The 19,750-nt window shown below is 42.3% G+C and overlaps 1 protein-coding gene across 3 annotated transcripts in view; it reads right to left on the bottom strand.

Moving 5' to 3' along the window:
- Rapgef4 (Rap guanine nucleotide exchange factor (GEF) 4) overlaps positions 1-19,750 on the bottom strand; it is a 270,298-nt gene that overhangs the window by 143,748 nt on the left and 106,800 nt on the right. For 2 of the 3 annotated variants that reach the window (XM_013030059.1, XM_013030041.1), the window contains 2 exons: positions 11,205-11,277; positions 8,215-8,234 (listed from right to left, as the gene is read on the bottom strand). In XM_013030059.1, coding sequence (XP_012885513.1) covers positions 8,215-8,234; positions 11,205-11,262 — 78 coding nt within the window. In that variant the 5' untranslated portion in view covers positions 11,263-11,277. Of the gene's footprint in view, positions 1-3,547; positions 3,611-8,214; positions 8,235-11,204; positions 11,278-19,750 lie in introns of those variants that run through there. The other variant, XM_013030050.1, reaches the window with a different exon arrangement.

Raw genomic sequence — 19,750 nt, 5'->3', positions numbered from 1 at the left:
ACAGTGACAAGTTCTAGAATTTTCCCGAGCTTTATCTTGTTAGATCTTGGGAGGTAGATCAGGGTGTGTTTCCATTTTATCTTCAGGAAACTGAAGCTCAGCGGTGAGTCACTTGCTCCATGTTGCTGGCCATTAAGAGATGGACACAAAGTGAGGAACTTGGACCAGTGGGGACCGGGATTGAAACAATGAGCCAGTGTTGGACTCAGCCATCCTCAAGTCTTCTGAGATAATAAATTACTGTCTTCCTTTTCCTTTAAATTACAATTGAGTGAAAAGCCTGTCAGATGTGAATTCAGTGACTAAACCCTTATTTTACTCAGTGTTTTCATAGTATGTTTTCCTAAGTTTCTTTTTCATGTCTGGATAGGGTAATTTTATAATGTATGCAAATAAATTAGCACAAACAAATTGAATTCTACAGGGTTAGGTCCTCAGCTGAATGCTGCTAGTTTTAACGTGCTTATTAATGCTCGGGATATAGAATCAAAAGCATTCTTATCAAATTTAACAAAGACGCCCAATTGGGTGGGGGTAGTTGACAGTTTAGAAAACTGGATTGAAATTTAAAATGACCTTGATGAACAGAAAAGGGGGGGAGACAAAAATTCAATAGAAAGCTTTGCAAAATAATTCATTCAAAAAAGAGGGAAGGAGAGACAAAGGAGAACCTCAGGAGGGAGGGAGACTGACTGGGCGATTGGAACTTAGAAGGAGCTGGGGGTCAGAGGGAACAACGGGTCTCAAAGGAATCAGCAATCTGGCTCTGTCGCTGTACAAAGAAGGAATGATTTGGGGAAGTAAAAATAGGGGAAAATTCAAGCTATTTCCCCCTCCAGATCCAATGTAGATAAAGTTTTGGGGTGGTAGGAGAAAATGTGTTTTGTTGAGACCCTCAAACATCTAAAGCTTGGAAGGCAGGTTTCCATAACTTCGAAAGAGATCAAGAAGCACTGTACTCACAAATGGACATGTTGAACTGAAACCCCTTTGGACAACTACTTAAATATTTTAATAATAAAGTAAAATAAAATATAAACAAGATTCAATCAACAACAAAAAAGAGATCCTTACCTAGATCAGACAAAAATGATGAAAGTTAAAAAATTAATTTTAGATCAGATAACATTAGCCTCAAAATCAAAAGTTCTAGTACTTAGTTCCTTTGTTCATGCAATGCTCTCAGCCTAGATTGTCCTTTCCATCCACCAGGGTATCCCACCTTCTACCAAATGTGGATACATATGGGCACCTGCCTTGCCCCTCAGGCATTTTGAGACCTTTTTCTCCCCCTAAGTTCCCTGCTCATCTCTACCCAGCCCCACGTGGTTCCCACAAAGCAGGGTCTAGGCCCAGCACAGGCAGCAGGGGCCCACTAAGGTTGTTAGAAAGCCCCTGGGGTTCACCTGACTCCTCTGGCACATGCTTAGTAGTCAGACAGCTGGGATTCCAGCTCCAGACCAAGATCCTCTAAGGACCACGTCCTAAGACCACTGTGCCCATACGGACACCCCAGTGGTGCTCTGTGCTTACTAGGTGTCCTGTCTACTTCCCTTGTGGCAGAAGACAGCATGTTTTATATGTTTTCATGGGTCCTATCAGAAACTGGAATTGATCAACTAATGTGTTAGAGATTTTCAAGGATTGTATGGGTATTTCTGAGTCATTCTTTGAAGACAGAAAATAGAAAATAAAACTAAACTGAAGTTGATATACCTATGCCAGCCAAAACAGAAGACTCTGTTAAGTGAAGTTAAGTGGTGGTTTAAAGGCATAAACTGCAAAATTTACATATGTTAGTACCAGGGAGATTAGGTACAGAACAGATGAGACAACTCTAGAAAGCTACAAGGAGATGGCAGCCTATATCTCCTAAACAAAAGTGATAGTTAAGGCATTTGTGATCTATGCAGGTTGTAAAACATCACAGTTGAACAATTTGTTCCAGATTTTCCCTCATCGTGAAACTCTGCATGGTCCTTTGCTGTAAAACTGGGGTCAGGGGGAAGATAGGTATTTCAAAGTGAAGAGGCTTTTGATATTAAGAAATTCTGGCAATGAGACTTCTGAACAATCAATTAAATATAGCTACTGAACTATAAATCAAAACATATAAAACCAATGTATTTTATATAAAATATACCAAAATATATAATAAAATATGTAAAATATATCAAGCATATATATATGATATATTCTAACATATTACTAAAGGTGATTTGATTATCTTCTTTACTAGAAACTCCTAGGAATGGAAATTGTTCAATATTCATACATTTGTGAATTCCTCTGTATGTAGGTAGAGTATTTATGTGTGTGTATCAGCATTGATCAAACTAACATCTGTCTTCAATGTAACTTTACCTATAGGTTAAAAGAACTACAGAATATTTTACTATCTGAGGACCCGGAGAGGCCTGCCTAACAGAATCATTATTAGAATAAATTCAAAATCGAAATAACATGTCAACATTAAATTCATCTATCCAATCTGAGACTACTAGAATTTTTCTCTTCCAACCATAAGACATATTTTGCAAATAATTTGGTCTCAATCTCTCAACACAGAAGTGAGAAACACTCAAATACATCATATGTAAATAAATGATACTAGATGTTTTATTCCCAGTTAATTGGTGCAGTGCTCTAACAGCTCCAACCTGCTCATGAAGATAATTGCCTTCAGTGCAGGGGAAAAAAAAAAACCTTTCTGGAGACAGCAATACAGTCTCCTGCAACTTTGGAATCAGCAGTAGAGTGTTTACCCATTAGGATGACATCATGTCCTTCAGCTCTGCGGATTCCAGCAGCCTGGCCTTGAGGACAGGGCATGCATTATAGCAAGAACAGGGAGAAGATGTTGGCTACAGAGATGGATGAAGCTTCACATCTTGTATGTTTACTGTTACTATTATTATGGACCATATCCAACACTACACCCGTCAGCTTCTCTGGATCTCTTGCCCATGTCAAATACTAAGCCTGAGCAGGTGACATACGGAAAGCAGAGTTATTTGGTATAACCCAGTTTCAAGCCTGGAAAACCCTTAGAATAGTAGAACCTGAAAACAACCTATTTCATAAAAAGTACTTTAAAAAGTGTGAAGAAACAAAATGTATACACATCAGAGCCATCATCAAATGTACTTCATATATATCAAAATGATTCTAAATATTCCAATAAAATGTCGCCCCAATAACACCCCCAATAGTTGCCCTTTCACCCCACAAACTCACAGCAAGCCGGTCCCAGGCACAATGCAGAGAAGACTGTTTGGACAGAACAACACGTTGTGTAGCTGCGGACAGATGGAGGGCCAGGATTTTATGGCGCTTCCTACATTTCCTATTCCCTAGTTAGTTGGGTGGCAACCACATATCTGCCCTGGCATCTGTACAGAACCTACAGAGTGATCCAGAGAGAGAGAAAGAGGGGGTGGGGGGACAGCCCAGTCAGCTTTTGTGACAGAGCAGAAAAAAGTAAAAGGGAGAAAAATCCAGCTAGAAATCCAGCAAGGGCATTCCACCCATAAAACACATAACTCACAAGTACGAAGACAAACATTTCTTGGGAGACTGAGAGCCAAGGGTGGCCTTGGTGTTGGCAAGCTGGCCGTGAAGTCACTGGGTTTTGCAGGAGGTGGGCACAGCAAGCTTTGGCTGGGTCACACTTTCTAATAGTCAGGCTCAAGGAATGAGTGTTTACACAGCACCCCAGTCACAGGACCAGCAGCAGATCTAATCTTCACTACAGCGATAAGCGATTTGTCCTTCAAATTCACAACGGGCAGGCTCAGGATTTTCTAAGACTTTAGCTTTTTGTTGTTCTGTTCTCCTATTACATAGAGATTTGTACCCAGGGTCAGTTACACATGCAAATCATAATCACGGAAACCATTCATACCCCAGGACAGAGAACACAGTGGCCAAGGGCAAACCTTGAACCCAGGGCAAGATACTTTTGTGGGCTCTGGACCTAAAGCCCATGAAGACATCTTGTCTGGGCAAGATGACTGCTTTCAGTCACTCTGAAAACAGACTTGCAAAATGTGGTCTACAGAAGACTGTTGGTTTGGATTTGGCAGGTGTTTATAGCTAGAATTGAAAGCCTTACCCAATCTGAGGGGATTATCCAAATCTGGTCAAGTTTTAGGTTTGTATGATGAATCACTATTTCTTTTCATTTGGCCAGAATTCCATGCTGCTGGTCAATTCATAGAGGTAAATAATAAATGGTCAAAAAACAAGTAGAAAGTAGTATGATTTGTTTTCTCTAACTTTGAAAAATAACAACAAAACGGAGAAATAAACATTGCATTTCTTATAATGTAAAAGTTCCCTAGCCTTTCAGCTCTAACAGTTACTTACTTATTGTTTTATGGAATCCCCTGCTCCTTTTTACAGTGCTAGAGATTTGAATCGAGGACTACATATTTTTAGACAAGAACTGCACCACTTAAGCTATGCTCTCAGCTCCCTTTAAACATTATTTTGAGATAGGTCTTGATATTTTTGCCAGGGCCAGCCTCATACTCAAGATCCTCTTGTCTCTAATTCCAGAGTATCGGGGATTATAGGCATGACCACTTAGCTTTGTTGAGATGATGTCTCAATAACATTTTATGTAAGTTGACCTTAAACCTCAATCCTCTAGATCTCATCATGCCTAGCCTTTTGGCTTCTTTTTAATAAGATTTTTTTCACGAGCTAGACAAACTATTTCTTAACCAGTGGCCATAAACAACCTTCTAGCTATATAGTAATTTCTTTAAAAAAAAACTGTTGTAAAAATCGTCTGGGAAATTCCTGTTCAATCGTCTTCACGGGAGACCTGTGGAAGGACTCCCCAGGCTTGCTCAGTCCCAGTTGCTTCCTGTGCTTCAGAAATACCTTTGGGCTCTGAATTGACCCAGTTTTCCCTTGGGAAAGCACTCTTCAGTATTTAACAAGATACTCATACTCTCACACTACCTATACCATAACTGCTTCCAAATGAGGACTTTACACAAATCTTTCAGAAACCATGTGTTAGCAACTTAAGACATGGGATTCTTTTATAAGACTTCCCTGAGTTTATTTTCTCACTCTTTCCAAACTGATAAAGAAAAGGATAATTTAAAATAGCAAGACCCCAAAGCATTGCTCCTCTGGTGCACATGAGAAACAACCAAATCAACATAAGGACTAAACACACACACACACACACACACACACACACACACACACACACATTTTGTTTCTTCAAAGGGCATCTGTAACACTTGATGGGAAATCTTAGAATTGTGGGGTTTTTAACTTCAGTGTTAAACATGGTTAGCCAGGTGTGGTGCATACAAAAGGCAAGAAATCCCACTTAAACAGATCAGAAAATAATCACGGCTTTACTTAAACACTCCAATTGCATATTGGCTCCAGGGTCACTTTTCTAATATTATTCTTGATTGTTTTATACATTCTACTGTCCTGTGCCAATCCACATCAAATAATATCCCTAATGGGTACAGCAAGTAGAAGACAAAATAGTGTAGAGCAAGTTTTTCTACAAAAGTGAAATTAATGAAAGAAAGCTTTTTCCTTTTTTTTTTAAGACACACCTCTGCACTCTCTGCACTGGTTATTTACCTGGCAGGGTTTTATTTTATGTCCTGGCTGGCCTGAGCTATGATCCTCCTACTTATACTTCCCTGTGCTGATGGTCTGACAGATATGTGCCACTGTGGCCAGCAGCTATGCTGGGCATACACTATGGATACACTATAGATACACGCATACACTATGGATCCCAGATATCGGTTGAGAATAAGACTCCCCTGAACTTCTCTTTGCCTAGGCTAGCCTCAGACAATGATCCTCTGATCTCTACAGTTGTGAGTCACCACACCCAGAAGACAGTTCTTTTTAAGCAAGATGAGCCAACCCTGGAAATAAAACAGACGGCCATAGCACTGTGAAACACCACAAGTTGATACCTGCATATTTGATTAAAAGTTAAAAGCTGTGATTAATAAAGACTCTGTGTCAACATTAGAAAGGAAAAGATTTTCTTTCTGAAAAGGATCTACTTAAGATACTGAAACAGACCATGCACAGTCCATAGGCTTCATAAATATTGTTATTTAGAAACATAGGGAAAATACAATACTGCTCAGTATGTAATTAAAGAAGATAAAGGATGAAAGAAATCATCATAATACAACTTGACCCTTTAAATGAATTTCAATTAACACCACTTCAAGGTTCCTAGGCTTCTTTTTATCTTTCTAGAACTTCAACTGCTCATGAATGTCTTTCATCTCATTTGCTTTATTTGATGGATGGCATTGGAGAGCTTTCCAAGTGGCAGGTGGTCTGGTGACATCTACTCTGTTTGCTAAGAGAGTAAGTGTGTTTTTTGCTTGGGAAAGATGCGACCTGACATAGCATACCAACTCATACACAAAGAAATTTATACCACAAATTCTGGGGTATCAGCCTGGCCAGACCTCCAAATCTTTCAGAGCATCATGTTGCTAACAGGGCCTTATAGTTGGTGCTGCAGACTTTATGCTCCTCTCTTCTCAGGAGGTGAACCCATGATGACAGATGTTGGGTCCTCTGCTTAGAGCCTTGTGCCTAATCTCCCCCCTGAAGAACCCAACCTAAAGGTCACCAAGTGCCTGAGGGAGATGCGAGCTTCCTTTTGAAGTCTGGAGCATCTGAGCCCTCCCAGGGCTTGGACGTTTTGTGTATGTGTCCCCATTGCACTGGCTGTCCCTTGATGAGGAAATCCAAGGCCCTTTTATCGTCTTGCCTTGGCTAATGATCTGTGTGTGATACTTTGGGTCCTCCATGTCCAAAATATCAACAGGATCTGTTTGCTACTGTGGACTCTAAAGTCTGTTGCTTTAGAATCTTTATGAGGCTGTTGCTTATCTAGAACCTTCCTCAATATACAAAGATTTTTTAACAGAAAATACTAACAGTAAGGTTCAAATATTTTAAGCAGGTTCAGCCCCTAAGGCAAAGGGTAGAAACTTTATAAGGAGAAGGACACTTGTCAGAGGAGAAAAGAAAGCTAGAAACAATACAAGGCTGGAGAAAACACAAACTACAAACTGTCCTAACATTTCTGAACTTGATTGTTCTCTCTCTGTATCTTCCAAGATCGTCTCATTCAATATTCAGAGTGGCCTTTTAAGGTAGTCATGACTGACAACCATATTCTAAAGACAGGGCAAGACTGTTTAGACAAATCAAGCAGTTTGTACAAGGCCCTGCAGCTGGAAACTGAAATCCATTGCTGACCCAAATGAAGTTTTGGTGTGACATTTAAGGTGTCATTGTTTGGTCTGGAATCCACACTTGCAGTGATGAAGTTATGAGCCAAAATTCTCAAGCAGATCTTTGCAAGATAGCATTATATAAAGAGGATGACATATATCATGTTAAAACCAGCTCACTCAAAAGGGACACACAAAGAATCTGAATGTAATTAAGACAGTGTATGGGGCCACAGACACAAAACCAAAAGCTGGGAAAGGAAAGGAGACAATTCTGTGACATTGCCACCTGGAACACAGCTTACATAGTGAGGATTCTAAGTATCAAGTAAATGCCACTACAGATTAACCCATTATGGCTCCAACATGAATCCTTCTATGTTGCCTAACCTCAGAGTCTGGCTAGTATGGATAATATTAGCACTATTAACATTGGAAAATAGGCAGCTGAATTGCATAAGCACTGCTCTAAACCTCTTCTCTTACCTGTTTTCCAAAAACAATTATGGCAATCAGTTATTTTCAATTTCCAATGAGAAATGCGGACTTCCATGCATTTGGATGTAATTAGACAAATTTATCAACTGACCCTGGATGGCTTATTTTGTACTCCCACTAAAGCAAAGCAACTAGTCTCTTACATGCAATTAAATTAATGTGCTCTGCTGACATGGGAAAAAGAAAACCCTCAGTGACTGTATGGGCTATCCCTAGAATAACCTTTCTCTGAACTGAGCAGCCTGGCCATGCTATGACCGTGTCAGAACAGTCACCCTTTTCCCCTTGGTATTTTAAAGTGACTCACCAAAGATGCCAGGATAAGATTAGAAAAGTATTTACTGCTATGTTGACTGCAGATCAAGAGCTTTCTTTGTTAGTAGGGTCACCACGATTATTTTTTTTTCTTTACCTTATGACAGTGTTTAGAAGGTAGTCAGAGAGAGTAGCTACTCACATTCTCCTTGTCAGGAATCCCTAGAGGAGGGAAAAACAGACAGAGAGGTCATAAGTTGTACAATTAACTTGTACAACAGAAGTGCAATCCTTTGTTGAACAAAACCACTAGCATTCTGAGGATTTTCATTTGTGTCTCCATAAAAACTTATATTTAAAAAGATGCGGCCTAGATAAATAACGAGATACAGATCAAAATCTGTATCTTCAATTAATCAATGACTCAAGAGCAGGGCTCTGCTCCCCTAAAACCCACAATTATTTTTCTTCTCCACCATATGTTTCCTTTTTTCCAGAAGTAAAAATCCTTCACTGATTCATTTACACCATGTAAGCAACTAAAGCCACTGACTTGGGCACCAGCACACTCAGGATTATGAGCAGATGCAGCAATTCTTTTGCTGGACAGGCTGCATATTTACATTATAAACCATCTCACACACCAGGGAGAGGCAGCGTATAAACACCCATGGAATGCAACTTCCATTTTGAGCAAAGCAACTTCCTGTTGCCAGCAAGTCAGCGAGTCAGGCATGTGCAGGGAAGCAACAGTTTCCAGGCATATTTCTGTTTTCTTGGCTAAAAGCTCACAGTTCATTTCCACCTCGTGTGCTCATTCATTTGCAAACATCTCAGGCTCCTCTACTACAGGTAGGCCCTTTCTTCTCTCTTCCTTTGTGATTGGGACCCTGACCACAGGGAGATGGTAGATTGACTAGAAGGTCACCGCTTCACCCAGGGCAGTAGGCACAAGTGGTGTCATACTGAGCAAAGAGTCAGTTTTATGTGTGTTTTGTACCACACCGAAACCAGTGGAGCAGTGTGAGGTGGTTTGTATGGTAAATAATACAATGCATTTCAAATTCAGAGTACATAGGACATTCTGTGTTTCCTCTGGGCCCACCCAGGAGTTGCAACAGTGGCATGAACAGAAACTGCGTCCCCATCATAATAAGAACGTAGCAGGACAGTGGGTAGGAAGGTGAAAAATGGAGGAGACGGCTTGGTAGCTCACCCAACAGCTCTGTTCCCTAAACTGGGGTAGACTCAGGACAAACTGCTCAGACATGAAGCAAGAAGGCAGAGAGAGCTGAGATAGACAGTGTCACCATGCATGTCTGTCATAACATCTTCAATGTCTCAGAAGGAGCAAGGGCAGCCTACCATCTACACACTGCAACTCCAGCCACACTACGTGTGGCAGGACGAACGGTGATTGCATCAGGAGACACAGCATGTAACGGAAGCTTACTTTCTAGAATGTTCAGTGCAATAAAGGCCCAGTTGCATAAATCACATCTGAAGGGTGAGAACGAGGGAGTTAACATGAAAAGTGGATTTGAGGCCATTAATGACCTTGAACCTTGAGCTAAGACAATGGCCTGCCAACACAGACTGTGGACAATCACGATGAGGTTTTCAGACAGAGTGCCCGAGGTCACTCAGCTGGGAAACAGCACAGCTAGGGTTTGGTCCCTTTGCTCCTGGCTGAGTAAGATTGGGGAAGGAGAGACAGAAGGACCTCTCTCCTGTCCCCCCACTCCTTCTGCACAAGAGAGGGGATGCAGAGGAGAGAGAAGGCAGAGGCTGCAGAGTGTGTAGCAGTGGGCCAGGAAGGTGAGGCAGCTCCTGGAGCATACTGGTCAACCAGGGAGGGGGACCCTGCAGAGAGAAAGACAAGTCTGGAACCAAACAGGGGGTTGGTGCTGCTGGTTCAGGAGGGGAGTGGGGACTTTAAGGACCAAGAAGAAAGTGAAGTGTGACTCCTTGTTCTAAAGATGCTTGGAGTGGTTAGGTATGGTGGTACACACCTGTAATCCCAGCTAAGCATTAGTAGTAGGATCTAGGTGATCTAAGCAAAAGCATGAGACCCTATCAAAAGAAGACAGTTCTGGGATGTGGCTCAAGCCGTACAGCACCTTACCTAGTAAGCACAAGGGCCTGAATTCAAATTCCAGTAACTACAAAAAGAAGTAAAAGAAAGAAAGAATGGAAGCCACACAGAATGCACTGTTTCTGGGGACCAAAGTGCTATAACTTAAAACACTCCATGCCGGTATTCTCTCTCTCTCAATTTGTCTCTGTCTCTGTCTCTCTCTCTCTCTCTCACACACACATACACAGAGCTTCCTAAGGAGACTCACAGTGAGTGCATGGGGCAGCCACCAGTAGCAGCAGTAGCTAAACATGCAGCCGGCACAGACACTGAGGAACCAGTGACCTGGGATGTGTTGGAGGCCACTGACGTCTATTAGAGTATCACAGTGAACAACTTCTTTTCTTTTACCATTATCCAGACATGAGTCTCTTCTAAAGGTCTGGATTTTTTTCTTTAACCCTCTCTACAGAATGTGCACAAAAACAATACCAACAACAACTGTGGTTAGCCTGCCCATCACCCCTGTCCACCACCTTTGTAGCCACCTTGTATGTGTGGCAAGAGCACCTGACCAAGGCTTGGATTTTCAGGGGCCCTGATTTAAGGACAAGAGATTCCCCCTACCCCAACCCCTCTGCCCCCAGGGCTTTTGTGCTGGACCCACAGAGTCAAAAGAAGAAAGAGGCAAGCCTCTTGTAGTTAGGTGTGACCAAGACAAATGCAGTTCAGAAACCCTATTTTTTAATTAGTGCATGAGGGCAATTCCACCATTACATTTCCACACATGTTTATAAGACATTCTAACCAATGTCACCCCCGATGAACCCTGTTTGAGAGAACCCTGCATTTCACTAAAGGGCACACTCACTGAGAATGCCAAGTAAGGTAAAGTCTTCAGTTGGCCCCAAAGCCAGCCTCCTCCCCTTCTAACACCACAAAATAATATCACTCTATGGAGCATCTTTTAAATATCCCAAGTGTGAGTTAACAGGGCTATGTACAGAAGAATCTGGAGACTCGCTGTCAAGCAGGTGGAGGACATATTTTTTGATCACAGGAAAACATACACCACACACCCCTCTTTTAGATATAAAATGTTGACAATCACTTACTGTCATTGTTAGAGCCCGTTTCCATAACACCATACGGAGGAACCAGAAGTCCTGCCATATACTGTCGGTATTTCTGAAAGACAAGATTGTAAACTCAGCACACAGATATTTACCCACCGTGAGCATTTGTTTATTTACATGTTAGAGAGCAGAAACCCTAGGTGTCAGGAAGCAGCTGAGCCATGAAAGGGATATTGGATTCTGAACAGGGGTGAGACTGAATGTGCCCTCCGCCTAGCATCCCATTCATTTATGTATTTGTAGCTGGATGAATTGTGTGCAGTTCTTATCCCCTCCTTAAACCCCCTTCACCCCTGCAAACACATGCTTAGCTTTTTGTCCAGGGAGCCTGCATTTGGTCTTTACAGATGCAGATACAAACGCACATGCTGCCTTCTTCCTAGGTGAATGCACTGGATCAGCCCCTTTCAAAGCCAAAGCAAATGCATCCCCCAAACCATCTCTTTGAAAGAAGCTGATTCACTTCCATTTACCTACTTCCTTTTACGCCTCACACCTGCCTCCTTTGTGACCTCCAAACACTTTGGGGATGTTGTCAAATAAAATGGCTTGGTTTCATTGAGAACCATTTGGATTCTCCTGAATTGTTTTCCCCTGGTTTGGGATACAGGTAAGCTCTGAAACCTGGGGCTTGGAAATAAATACCAGCCCCAGAAGCCTGCATCGTATGGGGTGGGGGCAAGACTGTCTGAGCATAAAGCAAGCTCTAGCATCCAGTTAGAGCAGAGCCATTTACAAAAAGCACAAAGTGGGTACCAGCAAGCCCGCTTCTCAGGCAAGGACCAGTCTCTGGCCTTCCAGAAGGAATGCAAGGCAGTTGTATTAATTTGTACAGTGGCTGTCCTGTGCGTGCATGTGTGCATGTGTGTGTGTGTATATAGATTATATAATTACAATTTTACATTATATTTACATATATGCATATATATATATATATCACTGACACAGAAATGTTAAACAGCATCAAAAGAATCAGAATCCTATAAGCTGCCTGTAGGTTATACAATCAGCAGCAACAAAGACTTCATCCATAGCCATAGTCAGGGCAGTTGGTGATACACAGTGGTTGGCCACCACCTGACCCAATGGAGAATCCAACTGGCTTTGTGACATAACATGAACATGTTCTCAAAGGAACCTCTTCATCATTTTTTTTACTTTCTTTATTTTTGGGGGGTGGGGGGCAGGGGTCTGGTCATGGGACCTGAACTATGGGCCTGGGTGCTGTCCCTCAGCTCTTCAGCTCAAGACTAGCACTTTACCACTTGAGCCACAGCGCCACTTCCGGCTTTTTTTTTTTTTTGCTTATGTGGTGCTAAGGAATCGAACCCAGGGCCTCATGCATGCAAGGCAAGCGCTCTACCACTGAGCCACCTTCCCAGCTCTTTTTTTACTTTTTCAATCTTATTCTCTTTCAGAGGTAACTATGCTAATATCTGCATGCACACAGTCAAGTCATGAACTTCCCTGCCGGAGTTGTCTAACCACGCCAACGTCCCTCAAGACCAATGTGTCACCTGTCACTTTTCCTTTGGTGCCTTCCCAAGTCTGACCCTCTTCCTTCTATGACACCACCTGCCCTTCTTCAGTCTTGGTTAAGCACATTTCTGGACATTTGCTGATTCTGAGTTCTCCAGAAAACAGGCTCAGTGAGGGTGAATGAGGGTCCTTGGGTTAGATTTTGTGACACCTCTTTCCCCAAATCACCTTTTGAGCAATTCCTTTTCCTATTAGCAATTCCTGAATAGGTTCCTAAAAGAAATAGTACATGCAAAGTTAATGGGAACATTTTACTTTGCTTAGAATTGTTCTCTTTGACATCATGACGTTGTCTCAGTTACCCCTACCCTCAAGCCCCAAAAAGTCTACAGAAGCCCTCCTTCCTGGTCTGTGAGGCATTGGACTTCACCCACCTCAAAGATCCAGAGCATCTCGGCTGCTGCTCTCCTGGAGCCTATCACCCAGCTGCCCTTCGTGGGATAGAAAACAGAGCCACTGGCTGAGGAAGAGTGTGGAAATTGGGTTTCTGGACACCTGTGTGAACTGAGCACCTACTATGTGAGGGGGGGTGTCCAAGGCACTGGGTCACCACAGAGAGCAAGCTCTCCCAGTCGCCTGATTTGTGAGAAGTCTGTTTACAGAAGTCTGTTTACCTAGCACAGGGCTAGGTCTCTAATGTCTCATCCCTAGGGGATGCGTTGTAATACATGAAGCAGGTGCCTGGAACTACCGCTAGGCTATGGTGAAGTTTCAGTTATAAATGGAGTAGCTGGAGTAGCTGCGTGCAGGTGGCTCATGCCTGTAATCCTAGCTACTCAGAAAACTAAGATCTGAAGATTGAGGTTCAAAACCAGTGCAGGTAGGAAAGTCTATGAAATTCTTATCTCCACAAGTAGAGCTGTGGCTCAGGTGGTAGAGCACAAGCCTTGAGTGAAAAAAGCTAAGGAATAGCATCTCAGCCCTGAGTTCAAGTCCCAGGACTGGGACAAAAAACAATCAATCAATCAGACACTCAAGTATAGTGAAATATTGCCTGATGATAAAATAGGCTAGTTTTAACAATTTCCTGTAGATCAATGTACTCACAACTCCCTCTCAAAATACATTGTTGTATTGCACATAACTGGTCCAGAGTTGATCATATATAGCCAAAAGTAAGCCATGGATAAAGTAAGAATGATTGTATGAACTTAATACTTAGCTAATAATAATACTTGCAGTATTATCATTGTTAATAGTAGTAGTAGTTAAGCATTATACATGTGATATAAACATACATGCTGCCTTCTTCCTAGGTAATATACTGGATCAGCTTCTTTCAAAGCCAAAATATATGCATCCCCCAAACCACCTCTTTGAAAGAAGCTGGTTCCCTTCCATTTACCTGCTTCCTTTTACGCCTCACACCTGCCTACTATATGGCCTCCAAACACTCTGGGTATGTTGTCAAATAAAATGGCTTGGTTTAATTAAGAACCATTTAGATTCCCTGAATTGTCTTCCCTTGACTTTTGGTATAGGCAAGCTCTGAATAATAATAATAATAATAACAACAACAACAATAAGCTAATACTTAGCTACTAAGCTATCTAAAATTTTCTAGGAACATTTCAACATACATAAAATGGAAGGAAACCATATATAACCACATGCAATTTCAATCATTATTAACTGATGACCAATATTATTTCATCTCTGTATCCATCTACTTAACTCTTTCAGGATTATTTTGAATCAAATTTGAGATATCATAAAGTTTCAATAAGTAGGAAAATTCTAAGTCAGAATATTATCACAGCTGAAATTTTCAGTAATATCAAATTTTTAATTGGAAAATATCATTATTGGCCAGCCCAGCCATGAGACTCCATCTCCATGAGACTCCATCTCCAAAATAACCAGAAAAGGCTGGTCTGGAGATGTGGTTCAGGTAGTAGAGTGCCAGCTGAGCTATCAAGCTGACATTGAGTTCAAATTCCAGCACTACCACCAAAAAAAGGGAAAAAGTCATTGTTGAATTGAATTTTTAAAATGGCTTATTTAATAAGACAACATTGGCTCTAATGTTATGGCTTTTGGTACAGAAGAGTTAATAAAAGCAGGGTTGAAATATTTATACTTTTCCAAAACCTTTCAAAAGCACCTTTTTTTAAAAAAAAAATAAACTAAAGCTGAATAATACACTTGTTATGTAGCACCCTGAAGAGTATTTCATATAAAGTAGAATAAAAACAGCTAACAGGGATAAAACTTAAATGAGAAAATTCAGATTCCTACATTATTTGCATACAGTTTGATCACTGGGTAGCGGTTCACCTTCCAAAGCACCCTATGAAAGAACATTTGCATATTGTTTGATCATTGGGCAGCAGTTCACTATAAGACAGAATGTTGCCATTCATAACAGAAAGACACATTAAAACCACAGTACAGCCGGGCATGATGGCATGCACCTACAATGCCAGCATCTGGGAGGTTGAGGCAGGGTGACAGTGAGTTCTGGGATGGTTTGGGCTACACAGTGTTTCAAAAAAGAAAGCACAAAGCAAATAGCACGGTGTACTATCCTTTTTTGCCTGTCAGATCTGCCAATGTTTCAAAAGTTGACTAATATACTATGGCTGAGAATGAGTAGGTTTTCTCATATATTGTTGATAGGAGGATAAAATAACACAACCCCAATGGCAGGCATTGCGGAAGTATTAATTATTTTTAAAACGCGTATTTCCTTTGACTGAGTCAAGAACTTTCCTTAAGGGAGATGGACAGTCCACTGAATTACTTGAATATGCCAGCATGTGTACCTGTTTGGAATGAGAGTCAACAACAAACAGAAAGTAACTCAGTTGTTAATGAGTAGAGAACACTGGGTTACTTCTTGATACGTAGATAAAGATGGAGTCATATGCAGCCACAAAAAGAATAAAGTGGCACAACCTATATGAATATGGAATGAATTCTGTAACATATTTTTAAGTAATAAATAACAACCTACAGAGTGTGTATTGTGTACAAGCCTTCTGTGTAGAGGGAACAATAGACATCTGTATATGAATATTCATAAATTTGTATTTATTTTGGAAATGCAGCGACTACCTTTGGAAAGATACCCAAAGAAAGAGTAACAAAGACAGACTCTCAAAAGATATCTTGGTGAGCAGCTGAGTGTCAGGTAAGAGAGACCATGGTATTTTACATCCTTTAAAACTCTGGACTTTTGCCAGTGCCAGTGGCCCACGCCTGTAACCCTAGCTACTCAGGAGGCTGAGATCTGAGGATCAAGGTTCAAAGCCAGCCTGGGCTGAAAAGTCCTCATGAAATTTCAGCTCTAAAAACAAAACCCAGAAATGACACTGTGGCTCAAAGTGATAGAGTGCTAGCCTTGAGCAAAAGAGCTCAAGGATAGGGCTCAGGCTCTGCGTTCAAGCCCCACAACCAACAAAACAAACAAAATCGGTCTTTTGGTTCCATGTGCCACTGTTACCTCTCGGATTCCAGGGCAGTTCAAGTTTTCTATTTTATGTGTGTTTTTTAACTTCCCTATTACCACTTGAAAAAAGGCTGCCATAACTAAAATAAGCAAGAAAACAAAATAGAAAACCAAACCAAAAAATTTCTTAAAGAAGAAGGAATTAGAAAAATAAGGATACCAGGGCTGATCCCTGGGAATTAGCATCTCAGGTGCTATGTCCTAGCTTCCACTCAGGTGGGATCCTGAACTCTGAGTTGATGTCAACACAGGAAAAGACTTTGGGGCCTCGGGGAGAAAAGAGAAAATGCTTCTTACTTGTGGGAATGATGGGACTTTTCATGACCAGGCTATGGATAAATCACAGCATTTGCTAATGATGACCATGGCCCTCTACCTCATCTTTTTTTTTATAATTTATTTTATTTTATTTGTGAACATACTGTACAGAGGGGTTACAATTACATGGATAATGTGTACATTTCTTACCAAGCATTGCAGCCTCCTCCTTTGTTTATCCTTCACATCCCTTCCCAGCCTCCCCGCTCCCCCTCAGTCCCAATCCTTCCCCCCCCCCCACCAACATTGTAAAGCTCATTTTCGACATGACAACTTGTACTTCTCATTGTTGCAACAGGTCCACCTGTATCCTTAAACGACTTGTTTTTCCCCATCTCTCCACAAGTTATACTGACATCAAATATAGTGAAAGCAGGGGTTATACTGTGGGGGAGGGACATACAAAGCAACAAAGAAATAATTGCATGCTCTCCCTAAATGGCTTCTCTTTCCTACATCAAACAGTAGCACTGAACTTGCTTTCCCTGGACTTGGGCTGACCTTTACAATTCTCTGTAGCCAAAAGGGGGCAGCAGCTGTGAGATTCTGTGGAGATCTAGCTGATCCACCTTGATATGTTGGAGCACGTGTTCTCCAAACGCTCTCTTCTGGAGTGTTGCCCGCTATGACACTACTGGCCATGCTGTGAGAAGCCTAAGCTACATGGAGAGGCCACCTAGAAGTGCTCTGGCCCATCCAGCTGAGCCCAGCCTGAAGCTTCACAATGATTTCAGTGTCTCTGTGTCAGAATCAGTTCCAGCTATGTGTGTCTTCCCAGCTGAAGGAAGAGAAAATGGGTGGAGTGGACAAGTCATTCCCTGTGCACTTTGAGAATTCCTGACATTGTGCCCATGGGTAACAAGATAGCCCTTGTTCCTACCACTGTCTCTGTTGCAGTTCGTCAGACAACCAGAATAAAAGGTGTACGATTCTCTGTTCCAGCTTTTCGAACAAGGAGGAAGGGTGGGAAGGTCCTATGTTGGACTCTGATGAGCGCTCAGCCTGGAGCACTCTTAGCTGAGTGAGCACAGAGGTGTGTATCACATATCTGTCTGGCAAGCACAGACACCTGCTGCTCATGACACCTGGCAGCTGAGAGGATAGCAGCAGTGGAATACAGAGAGCCACATGTGCAGGCGGAGTGATCCTCCCAAGATGGACCAGAAGAGCAGAAACTGGCAATACCCTCCAGTCAGGCTTATGAATGTTCCTGGATGATCTTAAAAATAAGACAGAGGTGACTGGGTTGGCGAACCACTTTGTGGAGCAGCTCATACCTGTGAGGAAGTTTAAAACGCCAGCTCCCTTTATGTGAAAAGCAAGACAGAAGTCAAGGGCATTGTCAAAGCTGTACTGCCTAAGGCCCACACATGTACAGCAGCACATGTGCCCAGTCTTTTGGAGTTGACCCAGGAAGTCCTTATGGCTGTCCCTCACTATCGGCCCCACACCCTACACCTTCCACAGGTGTCTGGAAGTCTAACTCCTTTGCAGTGTCTTCTCTGGGGCACAGAGTAACATCCCCCTGCACACCCTGTCCCTAGATCCCACGGCCTCCAACACCTCAATAGCCTGCTTGGATGGCCTCCTGCAGGTATTTGTGCTGAAAGGCCAGTGAATGAAGAAAGACAAATCAAGAGTCCGGAGCTCTGAGAAGGAAATGCTGAGCGCTGGGGTTGCCCAAAGCCCTGCACTGTGGCCGTCATGATGGGCCCTCGTGGATGGCAGCTGCCTTTCTGTTATAGAGTCATTGAGGGTCATAGCGCCATGCCAGGCGCTTCCTGGGGTGAGGCCCAGCAGACCAGAAACCTGGGTTTACTTCTGTCCCGGGGGCCATCAGATTTCCCCTTGGCTGGTCACTAATGAGCAGGGTCACAGCCTACAAACGCTTCACATGCTCTGGCTTCAGCTCCCTTAGTCGGATGAATGAGTTGAATCAGATCATGGGCTCTAAACTTCGTTCTGCAGAATCTGGAGGCCCTTCGAGGAGCTTCAGCCAGGACTCCATTCAAGCCTGGCCTTCTGCCCCGATGGGAACCAGTGTCTATACTCTCATATGCTTTATGAAGTGGAGTTCCAAGAGCAATTTCATCTGAAGAAATGACTTTGGCTTCTAAAACCAAAATAAAGGTTTATAAACCACAAGGTTAAATCCTCTCCAAGATTTCTAGCCAAACCCACATCACTCAAAATCACTCAAAGATCTTCCTGAACAAACAACCGAGACAAAATTAGCATTGTCTAGAAAGTGCTAGGGACTCTACTTTCTGTTAGGAAGATGCCTATGGCTGTGAGTAAGTTATGAGATTGGCTTTTAAGTGTAAAGTTTGTCAAAATCATTGGTACTAAGAGAGAGGCTAAGGCAGGAGGATCTGAGTTTGAGGCCAGCTCAAGTTAGTCAACTCAGCCTAACCCATTACAAAGCCCTGTTTCAAAAAACCAAAGGGCTAGGGATATAGCTTGGTGGTCAAGTGCTTGTCTAGCACGCACAAGGCTCTGGGTTTCATCTTCAGCACAGAATAAAATACAAGACTTAGGGGGAAAAAACCCTCACCCACCATGGGAGGCTGACCTCCCAGGGAGGTGTGCATTCTCTTACCCCATACCCTGTGATACCCAGCGAGACAGGGGGGGATGAAAGAAAGCTACACAGGAGCTCTTCCCAGAGTTAAAATTTTATTTTATGTCAAGTAGTTACAGAGATTTTTAAAATACTTTTATATAGGGAGTAGAAAGCTAAATTTGCATACATTTAAAAGATTAAAGCGTGAGACTTCAAAGCAGTTCTGAACTGGCTGCTGGCTACTTGTAGCTACAAAGGGTCTAGACCCTGGGTGTGATATATTGATTTCCTTTGCATTCAGGAACTTCAATGGAAAAAGCCAAGGACCACTGATACTATGTGAAGCACACAGACCTGGTCAGCACAAGCCTGTGCCCTGTGGTCTGGGTCCACCACGCGTCACCTGGCTGAACTCACCCAAGTTGCTGCCTCGGCCTCCAAGATAAAAAGCCTGAGATGTTCACCCCATCTTCCAAGACCTCTGTGAGAAATAAAGCCTATAAAAATGTCTGGCACAATCTACCCTGAACAACAGGAACCAATATACAAGGATATGTGCACCTCCATGTTTATTGCAGCACTGTTCACAATAGCTAGGATATGGAAACAACCCAGATGCCCCACCACAGATGAATGGATCCAAAAATTGTGGTA

This window comes from Dipodomys ordii, unplaced genomic scaffold (assembly GCF_000151885.1).
Source record: "Dipodomys ordii isolate 6190 unplaced genomic scaffold, Dord_2.0 Scaffold5, whole genome shotgun sequence".
Classification (NCBI taxonomy): domain Eukaryota; kingdom Metazoa; phylum Chordata; class Mammalia; order Rodentia; family Heteromyidae; genus Dipodomys; species Dipodomys ordii.
Note: the sequence above shows the minus strand (reverse complement) of the source record. Positions and strands in the feature narration are given on the sequence as shown.